The sequence below is a fragment of the Octopus bimaculoides genome, chromosome 22, assembly GCF_001194135.2.
Source record: "Octopus bimaculoides isolate UCB-OBI-ISO-001 chromosome 22, ASM119413v2, whole genome shotgun sequence".
Lineage (NCBI taxonomy): Eukaryota > Metazoa > Mollusca > Cephalopoda > Octopoda > Octopodidae > Octopus > Octopus bimaculoides.
Window position 1 is genome coordinate 27658698 of NC_069002.1, and position 12772 is coordinate 27671469.

At 36.1% G+C, this 12772-nt stretch overlaps 1 protein-coding gene across 1 annotated transcript in view; it reads right to left on the minus strand.

Annotated features, from left to right (window-relative positions):
* LOC106881733 (E3 ubiquitin-protein ligase UBR4-like) overlaps window positions 1–12772 on the minus strand; it is a 218633-nt gene that overhangs the window by 62660 nt on the left and 143201 nt on the right. The window contains exons 69-77 of the mRNA XM_052975666.1: window positions 11896–12012; window positions 9558–9725; window positions 8123–8200; window positions 5534–5581; window positions 3931–4107; window positions 2722–2800; window positions 1938–2126; window positions 357–549; window positions 243–249 (exon numbers count right to left, since the gene is read on the minus strand). Of these exons, the coding sequence (XP_052831626.1) occupies window positions 243–249; window positions 357–549; window positions 1938–2126; window positions 2722–2800; window positions 3931–4107; window positions 5534–5581; window positions 8123–8200; window positions 9558–9725; window positions 11896–12012 (1056 nt within the window). The remainder of the gene's footprint in view (window positions 1–242; window positions 250–356; window positions 550–1937; window positions 2127–2721; window positions 2801–3930; window positions 4108–5533; window positions 5582–8122; window positions 8201–9557; window positions 9726–11895; window positions 12013–12772) is intronic.

A 12772-nucleotide genomic window follows, 5' to 3' on the forward strand; every position in this document is an offset into this window, starting at 1 on the left:
AAAGCACCCACTACACTCTCTGAGTGGTTGGCGTTAGGAAGGGCATCCAGCTGTAGAAACTCTGCCAAATCAGACTGGAGCCTGGTGTTGCCATCCGGTTTCACCAGTCCTCAGTCAAATCGTCCAACCCATGCTAGCATGGAAAGCGGACGTTAAACGATGATGATGATGATGAATGTAAATAGATAAGCATTACATTTGACAGAGAAATCTGATTGCTAAAAGGTTAAAGTGATATAAACTAAGATTCTAAGGAATAATTTTTTTTAAAAACTCTAAAGATTAATCTCATATTCAAAACATTGGTGTAAAAAAAAAAAAAAAGTAATACAATAGAATATTAAAAAAAGAAAGACCTGTAAATCTGCAGAATAAGCGTGTGTGCTTGCCAGCGACAGCTAGTTGAGTTGGACTCTAAGAGGAAGGAGCGCACAAACTTCATAAGGAGGGCATGGTCCACCGTTTGGTTAAGTTGCTGCACCAGGTCATAGCAGAGCTGCTCATCCATCTGCTGCTGGAATTGGCGTTGGCCATTATCCTCATTAGCTTCTGTCATAAAGAAATATAGAACTTGAGTGAATATATATCTATAATAATAAATGGTAAGTTTGTGTGTTGGGGAATTTGTTACTTTAACTCCTCCAAGACTATCCAACAGACCTTGAGGAAACTTGATACATGTGTGGGGGGGGGCTTATGCCCATGCGGTCACTTACGCACTTGGAATTTTTTTTAAAATCAATTTTTAATCAGCATCGATTTTTCAAAAAAATCGTAAAATTTGGGCATTTTTCGCACTAGCCATCATGACATCAATTTGATGAAAAATGTTTCATGTGTATAAACAGACAGCTTATTAACGGTAATCTATTTAACATTTGCTAATTCTTCATTTCAATGCAAATTGTTTAGATTTGCTAAAACTTATTATTTCAATTCGTTGTTTTAATTCTAGAGTTTCAGGTTTTGCTTAGCTAAGAGCATTTTATTTCTCAAGCAAAATTTAGGCGCCAATTTCACGAAATCTGTTCCAAAGAGTAAAATTTCGCCATTTTACACACATGCACAAAAATGACAACACGGGTTTGCTACCAAACTCTGCTCATTTTTTCATCAAATTGGTCCTACCCATTAATATAGATTTTTAATTTTTGAAAAATGCCGAAATTTGATGAAAACAGACATCTTATTAACAGTAATTTATTACCGGATATCTTAGCTAGTATATACATGTATATATATATATAATCAACATTATAACAACTCATTTTATTTATAGAGATAGTATGGTTTGTATCTGTGAGATTGACAAAATATATAAACCTAATTATCATTTTATAAAGTATCAACTCACTCACCATTCATTACTGACATTTGAACTGGTAAATAGTTAATTGAAGAAAACTCCAATCCAACAATGTCTATAGTCCTTTAGAATGGGGAAAGAATTTTCCCCCTTTTTGACTGCTCTCACACCTCACTTTTTTATTAGCAGACAAGCAAGAACATACGAACATGCTATGCAGCATGGCAGCGAACCTGACTGAAAGACTCTGCAGCAGAATTTAACTGAAGTTTTAACGTTCATGTTAATGTCGTTCTTTTTTTTGCCATGTTTAGCATGGGTGAGACAAGTACATATTACTGAGGCATTGTCTTACAGTAGAATGCTCTTTCTCTCACTAACCCATACCTGTTTATCAACTAAGGGCTTTTTTAAAAATTTTATTTTATTTTATTTCACATGTTCACATGTTTTTAAATTAAAACTTTCCAATCAAAACTTCATGTTAATTTATGATCCAAACACCAGCTTCATAATGAATGATTTTGCTCAATTCTTCATCGTTTTCAAACTTAATTGAAACAAAAGCAGAGCATATGTCACTACAAATAAGGTAACAAAAAGGTTAAGCAATGAGCCATGTATTAATTACCTGTATTCATATTAGGTGCAGAATCTTTTTCTTTCTTGCGCTTAGTAGGAGATCCACAGCTATTAGAACTTGAACCTGCTAGCTGAGTTATCTTTGAGCCACACACAGCTGACTGGAGCAGCTGTAGCAAGACAGGGGCAACACCTTCATCAAGCATGATGCTTGCTTTCATCAAAAACACAAGGATATCTGCAAAGAAACAAAACACACAACATGACAAATTTACTGTCTACATTCTTCATCTGAGTCAGTTCGTATGTTAGTTTCATCATCGTCATTTAACGTCCGCTTTCCATGCTGGCATGGGTTGGACGGTTTGACCGAGGACTGGCAAGCTGGGAGGCTGCACCAAGCTCCAGTCTGATCTGGCAAGGTTTCTACAGCTGGTTGCCCTTCCTAATGACAACCAATCTGAGAGTGTAGTGGGTGCTTTTTACATGCCACCAGCACAAGAGCCAGTCAGGAGGAACTGGCATCAGCCATGCTCAAATGGTGCTTTTTATGTGCTACTGGTATGGGGGCCAGTCAGGAGGAACTGGCATTGGCCACACTCGAATGGGGCTTTTTACATGTCACTAGCATGGGTGCCAGTCAGGTGACATTGGCTAAATAAGCATTGCATTTGACAAAGTAATCTGAATGCTAAAGAGTTAGGGTTTCCCTGTTCTCATATAAACACTAGAAGATTACTCTCAGTGCAGACAACTATTTTAGAGTTTACTGTGTGAAGTCACTTGAAGAACATCTGACACAACTTGAAAAGAAATCTTGAGAAAACTCTTACCAGTTTCCTTCTGGCAAAACAGCTGCCAATTGTTAGCACGTGTAGTGGCAATTTCAGAGCATTGCTTCAAATGTTCAATCTGAAATAGAAAACATTTTATTAATTACTTAATTCCAGTTTGTAAATTCTGATTAAAAGTGTAATATAAAAATTTAACTGAAAACATTTGTGACATAAAAAAAAAAAAGTTAAAGTCCTCAGAAGATAGGCGCAGGAGTGGCTGTGTGGTAAGTAGCTTGCTTACCAACCACATGGTTCCAGGTTCATTCCCACTGCGTGGCACCTTGGGCAAGTGTCTTCTACTATAGCCTCAGGTCGACCAAAGCCTTGTGAGTGGATTTGGTAGACAGAAACTGAAAGAAGCCCGTCATATATATGTATATGTCTGTGTTTGTCCCCCCAACATCGCTTGACAACCGATGCTGGTGTGTTTACGTCCCCGTAACTTAGCGGTTCGGCAAAAGAGACTGATAGAATAAGTACTAGGCATCCAAAGAATAAGTCCTGGGGTCGAGTTGCTCGACTAAAGGCGGTGCTCCAGCATGGCCACAGTCAGGTGACTGAAACAAGTAAAAGAGTAAAAGAGAGAAGAGCCTGAAAATTTCAGATTTTCACCCAGTCATCCTTCTTCACCCCTCACTATTCCTGGGAAGTAGATTCCTCAGGCATCTCCTTCCTTCCAAAGGGTTCTATCAGAAGCAACCATCATTACACTTTCCTGCTGGGTTTCCAAACGCAAACATCTGAGACGATAGATATTATCCAGCCATCTTGCTCTTGGCGTACCCCCGTATTCCTTGCCAATTAGCTCAGCTTGAAGAATCCGTCATGTGATTATTTTCTGTGACATTCTAATCTCATGTCCATATACTGGAACTGTGACCGTTCAGAATTTGTACTTCTAAAATTTATAAATTCATCTTATTTGTTTGCATTTCATTAATTCCCACAAGTCATCACTCTCAATTAACTTAATCCTTAACGAAATAAGTAACAATAGCCAGTTCTCCTCTTCTTTTTAACAAAACAAGAATAAAAAAAACCCCCAAAAAACTCAATATGGTCAGAGGAGAAGGGTCTACATATTTATTAGCAAATATTACATTTGTATGGGTCATTTTGAATTTTTGCTTTCAACTAGAAAACTTCTTGAATAATAATAATGTAGAAATAAAAAAGTATTCAACTTCCAAAAACATGAACATTTACCATTGTGAGAAGAGTATCGTATGGTAGTATAATGGTGCCAAGGAACATATCAGCAGCCGTTACATCTAAACCACTCTTATGGCAAATTTCCATAACTGATTTCAGATGAGACTCAAGCGCATGTAAGTCACGAAGTTGGCGATATTTCTCTTTTGAACCACAGATGAAAAGTAGCAACTAAATAAACAAAAAAGAAAATTGAGAAATTAATGTCATTTAAACAGAGGAGAAAAAAAAGAAAGGAAAAAATCTACTTTCTCTTTTTATCGTTTCTTTAAACGAAAATGTTGCAGTAGAACTGTTAGTGAACACTGCACAGAAAGAGCTATGAACATTCTAATTATTATATAAAGGATTAACTTAAAGTCAACAGTTTTTTTTTGTGTTTTTGAATGGCTATGATACATCTTCAACATTGTAATTGATTAAAATCAAATATTTTTGAAAATTGATGAAAAAAAAAAAAGTATACGTGAGCATCATTAATATTTTAATATGTATTTCATCATGTTATCACAGATTTAATTTATTTACAGTACAGCATTTTTGATAGTCATTTCCAATAAACACCATTCTCGCCAATGATCTCCAAGTCCACTTATCCACTCTCACCACCTCTCTTATATTTCACAATTATGAGTTCATAATACCTTAACATCCAGTGTCCAGAGTATGCAGAGACTTAACATCCAGTGTCCAAAGTATGCAGGATTGGGTTTCAATTCTCATCCAACATACTAAGTATGGCTTCTGGATTTTCGTACTCAAGAACTTTAAACCACTTTTTGCCAGTCTGAAAAATCAGAACTGAACCAATCTGGGAGATTTTACAATGGAATTCAGGTTATCAGCTCATAACATGCTAAAGACTGAAAATTATTGGCATAGCACTTGCATAACTTCATGAAGGGAACAATTAACTAGAATAGTACCCCAGTTGCCTGAAGCTTTCAGCAGCTCATCAACCATTTATGTATTCTCATTATTAATTGCTTCATTCACTATGCCTATACTATCCTGCATGGTTTGTCACGAAGGAGATGATCATCCTATCATTGAAGCTGTGCTATGTTCTAAGCCAACACCCTTAATGCTACCACTAACTCAGTTTACCTAGCCATAAACAGATGACAACATATTGATACATTACAAACCAAAAGACATCTGCAAAATGGGACAACTGGCTAATTTATGATATGAATACTATGTATTTGTATGTTGTTGTTTAGTCTCAGGTCAGCTTGAACCAGGCAGAATTATAATGAAAAGCTTTCTAGAACTAGGCACAATGTACCTAACACTATATCATCAAATATGACCCCCCCCCCCCCAAGACCGGAGAGAGTGGTTTGAAAGAGATTTGTGAGTTAATGTTGAAAGCAAGATCATCATCATCATCATCAAAATGATGTATGGTTAAGAGAAATGAAGAAATACTATAGTGCAGATCAATATGATTACGAGTCTAGAAATCAGATGTCAAAGTAGTGGTGGTGTGTGGACTTGAAAGCTGGTGGTGGGGCTGTTTGACAATAAAATGTGTGATTGTATTACTTGTAAGAGAAGAAAATAAATAGGAAATTTAGGATAAATGTTTGCTTACTTTTCTTACTTGCCTCTTCACATAAGGTGTTTGAGGTGTCATCATGTACTGAAAGAAAGAAAAATGTTAACAATATAAAACAAACTTTTATAAACACAGTTACAAATATATATTCATTTTCCCATTCATTATATATGTGTGCGTGCGCATGTGTGTATGTATATATATATATATACATACAATTAAACTTAAAAGGAAATGCAGAGGCACACACTATGAGTGGAAACTGTTCAATATAGATCTCTGGGAAGTGGGTAGTTTGTTGTGTGAAGTGTGTGCATGTATGTGTATATCGTGGCACTCCGTCGGTTACGACGAGGGTTCCAGTTGATCCGATCAACAGGACAACCTGCTCGTGAAATTAACTTGCAAGTGGCTGAGCCCTACACAGACATGTGTACCCTTAATGTAGTTCTCGGAGGAGATTCAGCATGACACAGAGTATGACAAGGCTGGCCCTTTTGAAATACAGGTACAACAGAAATAGGAAAAAAGAGTGAGAGAAAGTTGTGGTGAAAGAGTACAGCAGGGTTCGCCACCACTCCGTTTTCGTTCAATAAACACTCACAACGCCTGGTCTGGGAATCGAAACTGCAATCCTACGACCGCCAGTCCGCTGCCCTAACCACTGGGCCATTGCGCCTCCACATTTGTGTATATAATCTGTAGGGAAGCAGACAATGATTTTAGGCAAGAATAAATCTCAAGAGGACATTAAAGATCCTCATTTACTGCAAAGTTAAGAGAAGTGATAACTAAATGAAATGTCAGACAGTTTGAATGGATAATTTCTATCTGTGGTTTTTAGGAAAGTCATAAAAAACTCTTTGGCTATGTTTTTTGCAGTAGATATTAATTCTTTGTTTGGAATGGGTCTTTATTGCTGTTTAATCTCAAGACAGTCCAGACCAAACAGATTGATGATCATTCATCTTTCCTCCTATCAGATAAAAATAGTTGTAATGTAGCATCACAGTATTAATGCAGAGATGCTGAAGAACTGGTGAGATCATCATTGTTTAGCATCTGTATTCCATATTGGCAAGGATTGGATGGTTTGACAAGATCCAACCAGTCAAAGGACTGTGTCGAGCTCCTGTGCCTGCTTTGTTGATGGTTTCTATGTTTGGATGTCCTTCCTAATGCCAACCACTATACAGAGTTAACTGGGTGTTTCTTTTGCATCACCAAGTAGCTCACAAAGAAAAACCCCTTGATTAGGGCAAAGATGGATCGAAACCCAGGGAGGTGGCTTGTAACAGGTGGCAAGAGGTAAGAGTAGGAGGGAGATATTGTTGATATTTCTGAGATTGTCTCCTAGACTGACTATTGGCTTTTTCTTTTTTTTTTGTATGGACTTAAGTTCAACACGTGTTGCCTTGGTTTATAATCATATGTTATTTGGCTGAAATTTCAAGTGTGTCTATATTGTAAAGTATTAGTCAAACATTTATATTCTCTAGATCTCTCTCACTTATCTGATACACATGAATCATAGGCAAAACAGAAGCTCATAGTTTCCATAGGCACCTAATATGTTCGTTCATTCATTTAACATTGGTTTCCATGGTAGCATGGCTTAGGCTGGACAGAGGCGGGGAGATAGTTGAAACAGGAGTTTTAGGTTGGATGCTCGTCATACTGCCAGCCCTTACTTGTTTATCAAGTACGGGGCTTTTTTTCTTTTTTCTTTTGTTATTCCAGAGGAATTTGAAAAGCATTTGTTGACAAAATACTCAACAAATAGTCTGTGTGGATGTGAGTAAATGAATAAAAAAAAAAGTTCTAGCTTTGATTTTCTGAATGCAGAGATTACACTAAAAATAGGGAGAAAAAATCAATAAATTGTTTTATTCTTCAAATAATTTCCCATCCTCAACCATGTTAAAACAGAAAAACAGTCAAGAAACAAATGATAAGTTATTGATTTTCTATATCTGGTGTAATCTCTGCATTCAGAAAAATAAAATGAAAACAGGATTTGGTTGTGGTTGCTTTATCAGAGAATTGAAATGAAATACTAGAGAGAGAGAGAGAGCATAGTGTAGTCTAGCTAAAAATAATCTGCACATATAAAGGCAATAAATACATATTTTTAGTGATGAACTTGAAGTAGATAAACCTTTAATTAATAGCATGTAAATATAAGATTAAAAATCCCTTTGGATACAACAAATCACACAGGTATCTGACATTTTCTATTCAAGTGAATTTTTTAAAACAATATTTACATGTTATTAAACTGGCTTTGTCTTTCGTCCCTTTGGAGTCAATAAAACAAGTAGCAGTTGAGCACTGGGGGAAATGTAATCAAAAAAGGATTTATAGCTTTATCTACTTCAAGTTCAACTATAAAAAAAAAAGTCTCTGAGGGTTGCTTAATTCTCATGGATGTAAACAATATATATTTTTCGTTTCAGAGATGGACATGGTACATATTTTTGAAACAATTTTTATAATCAATTATTCTCTAAATTAATCAAGATAATTATTTTTTAAATAAAACAAGCATGAATTTTTTTTTCTTCAATGTACTACTATTACATTCCAAAATTTATTGACACTAAAAAAAGAAAAGAAAATACTCACTTCTGAAAGTATACTAAACCAACCATCTTCAAATACAGGTGCTGGAATTCCAGTATTTGAATCAGCAATTTTTTTCAACTAAAAAATTTAAAAAAACATAAATAAATAAAAATTGCTTCAAAATGAATAATTATTAATTTATTAACTCTTTTGTTTTTAGTGAAATACACTGCCTTTTGTTTCATTTTGAAAATAATGAAGAATTTAGTCAAATAACTTTGTCGTTATTAACTTGGGGTTGTGAACATAAATTAACATGAAATTTTGATGGAAAGTTTTAATTTACGGAGATGTACTTGCATAGCAAGTGACCTGATCTGAGATCGTGTGCTGGAACGAAAACAAGTGCAGCGTGGAAGGTGTTTATAAGCCATTTAAAATAACACACAAAAGTTGCAGCACAGAATTTTGTCAGTGAACAGGTCGCGGTCTCAAAGCGACGAAAATATTTTGACAAATTAAATTTAAATGTTGAAGTGAATCTAACGGCCTTTGTGTGTTATTTTAAATGGCTTATAAACACCTTCCACACTGCAATAGTTTTAATTTAGATTCTTTTAAAAGAGAGAATTTGTCTCAAGGACCTTCGATGGTTTCAGGTAGGTTCATAGTAAAAGAGTTAATCCTTTTGTTACTGTATTTCTGTTGAAATACTCTGCCTCTGTTTCAATTTTGAAAATAATGAAGAAAAATCTAGTGACATATTTTTGCCTTATTAAGTTGTTGCTTGAAACATTAATTAACATGCAATTTTGATGGAAGGTTTTAATTTAGATCACTTTAAAACGGGAAGCTTGTATCATAAAAGCAGGGGTGGTTTCAAAAGGTTAAACAGGGAAAAAAGGCAAACATTCATCATCATCATCATCATTTAACATCCGCTTTCCATGCTAGCATGGGTTGGACGATTTGACTGAGGACTGGTGAACCAGGTGGCTACACCAGGCTCCAATCTGATTTGGCAGATTTCTACAGTTGGATGCCTTTCCTAACGCCAACCACTCCGAGAGTGTAGTGGGTGCTTTTATGTGCCACCAGCATGAAGGCCAGTCAGGCGGTACTGGCAACGGCCTCGCTCGAAATGGTGTATTTTACGTGCCACCTGCACAGGATCCAGTCCAGCAGCACTGGCAACGATTTGGCTTGAATGTCTTTTCACGTGCCAGGAAGGCGACGTTTGTAACGATCACGCTATAATGGCGCTATTTACGTGCCACCGGCACGGAAGCCAGACTGCCAAAGAGTATTAGAAACATCATTCAAGAGAAATAGCTACCATAAGGAATTGAAACTGGCTCTTAATTTTCGCTAGTTGGTCATTTACTTCTCATCTAGATATGTAATGGTTTCAAACTGACAAATCATTAAAATTACTATTGTTTTTTAAATGATACAAAAGTTTATGCAAACTAGAATTAGAAAATTACTAAAATACCTGATAAGGAAGTCTGAGAACCATTTCAGTTAACAACTGGGGATAATCCTCAAAGACATCATTAGCATGACCTTTGACATATGGTCTCAGGAAGAAAGGTGTCATGTCAGGTGGTGGCCACATCGGGTGGGGTTTCAAAAGTTGGCCTGGGAGATTAGATCCTTCATCCTGAGGTAAAGCAAAAAAAAACAAATTAAATATTGTAAAATGCCAATATAAAAAACATGATCACTATTTTCCTCCTTTCAATAAATGATTACATTACACACCACTATAATAAATATATATACATATCATCATCATCAACATCATCGTTTAACGTCCGCTTTCCATGCTAGCATGGGTTGGACGATTTGACTGAGGGCTGGTGAAACCAGATGGCTACACCAGGCTCCAATCTGATTTGGCAGAGTTTCTACAACTGGATGCCCTTCCTAATGCCAACCACTCAGAGAGTGTAGTGGGTGCTTTTACGTGTCACCCGCACGAAGGCCAGTCAGGCGGTACTAGCAACAGCCACGCTCAAAATGGTGTATTTTATGTGCCACCCGCACAAGAGCCAGTCCAGGGGCACTGGCAACGATCTCACTCGAAAATCCTTAAATCATTAAATACGTTGTGGTTTAAAAAATATATATAAATAGAAGTAGCATGTTGGTTTGTTTCACCATTCTCTATTATTTTCCATATGATACAGTGGTTCCCAAACTTTTTAGAGACGCAACCCACTATTTATGACACCAGTTTATGGCGACCCACAAAACTCTACTGGGTAAAAACATTAATGAAAGAAACAAATTTATTTCAGATTACATTTTCATTGAGGCCTGTGAGAAGGATGAGCCTGTTTCTTGCTACGCTCAATAATAGAATTAACATCAGGTTCAATGCATGATAGTTTCAGCCGTAAAGAATTTGAGAGCTGCAGTTTATTTCGAAATTTGCTTTTAATCCCAACCATTGCTGAAAATCCAGCTTCACAATTATAAGATGACGCGAAAGGGAGAAGTACTTTTAATGCTTCGGTGGAAATGATTGGGTACGGGGCTTGAAGAGATGCCCAGAACTGTACCAATTTTCGGGTCATTTTCAATACCAGTCTGGTATTGAAAACATGAGTCTTGAACTATCTCGATAGACAGCAGTTAATCAAAGCTAATGCGTAATTTTATTACTTTTTGCGACCCATCAGTGGGTCGCGACTCATAGTTTGGGAACCACTGATCTAATATATATAGTTTTCTGTTATTCTCTATATTAATGCATGTATAAAGTAGTTGTAATAAGATTATTTACAGCTTACAATTCATCTTTCCATAAACACAAGCGGAATGCAAATTGGTTCATAGAAGTATTCTACATTCATTCAGGCATTTAACATTCCACTCCACCCATGCTAGAATGGTTTGGATGTGAATTGATTTAGAGGTAGGATTTTATGGCAAGATGCTCTTGCTGTCACTTCCTTCACCCGATTTCAGATAAAAGACTTTTATATACCATAAATCTTCAAGAAGCACATAATGTTAATATGACTACTGCTTCACTAAAATGGTGACAATGAAAATATGTTACTGTTTCAAGTGAAGAAGGGTTTATGCTGACATGACTAGTTAACATTACAACCAGTTACTCTGTGCTTTCAAAGACCCATGAAATATAAAAAGACTATCCACATAATACCTCCAGATTCTTTCAAAAACTAACTAAATGATTATAGTTAAATTTAGAATAGACTGATTTATACCAACTAAAAGTTCTCAAATGGGCACACAAACATGTAGAATGAAAGTGAAAAGGCCAAAATGCCTCTGGTGTTCTTGCTAGCCACTACTGCGATGAATTTTCATCTCTCTTTGATATTTAGTGTGTTTTTAATACAGTAACTCCATAACAGATGCTATCTCAGGACAAATACTGCAGGAACTGGCCTATCAACAATGTGTATACATTAAGTATGATATACAGATACAGATGGCCATTTTAATTACTAGAAAGCAATTTAAATATAATTTGCATTTCTCTGCCACAGATATTATAATGAATATTAAGAAAAAAAAAAAACTCAAAGCTAAAAGAATAAATTTAAATGCATTGAATACAAATGTTACTGTCCACCAACAGAGACAAAAGCTGACATTAAGCTAAAATTAGCTTCAATTATATCAGATATTTCTTCTTTTATTAACAGAGTGTTAATAAATACTATCAAAAATTTCATTAATTTCACACGCAATAATTCTTTAAACATTTTACAATTCTAATAATTAAAAATTTCTTTAAAAAAAAAAAAAAGGTAATATTATAGAAATGAAGCTTAGAAAGTTTATAGTTTTACCTCATCTCCATTGTATTGCTTCCAATAAGGTAACAAGTTATGGAGGGCAGTCAAACAGTAGTCAATTGCTCCACAAGCTAACAAGGCACTTGCTGCATTAAGGTTTATGAATGAGTTCTAAAACGATGCAAAAGAGGCAAAGAGTTTAGTCAAAAAAAATTCACAGAATACAGCTGTTATCATCATCATCATCATCACAACCATCATTCAAATGTTCACTCTTCCATGGTCACAAGGGTCAGGCAGAATTTGTTGAGGATGAATGTCCTTCAGTTGCCAACCCTCACCCGTTCCCAAGCAAAGTAATATTTTCTCCATGGCCAGACATGTTTTCTGGGAAGATTGAAAATAAAAGATACCACCTGTATGGCAGTGACACTTGTTTACAACTATCATGAGATGTGAAGACAACATAAATATGCACATACACACACACACACAAACATATACTGTTCCGTGATAGAAAATTCAACAAAAAAAGTACTCCATCTAATGAGAGATAATTATTTATTGAAAGGGCACAATACATATACTCTTTTACTTGTTTCAGTCATTTGACTGCGGCCATGCTGGAGCACCGCCTTTAGTCGAGCAAATCGACCCCAGGACTTCTTTGTAAGCCTAGTACTTATTCTATCAGTCTCTTTTTGCTGAACCGCTAAGTTACGGGGATGTAAACACACCAGCATCGGTTGTCAAGCGATGATGGCGGGACAAACACAGACACACATACATATATATATATACATATATATATACGACAGGCTTCTTTCAGTTTCGGTCTACCAAATCCACTCACAAGGCTTTGGTCGGTCCGAGGCTATAGTAGAAGACACTTGCCCAAGGTGCCACGCAGGGGGACTGAACCCAGAACTAC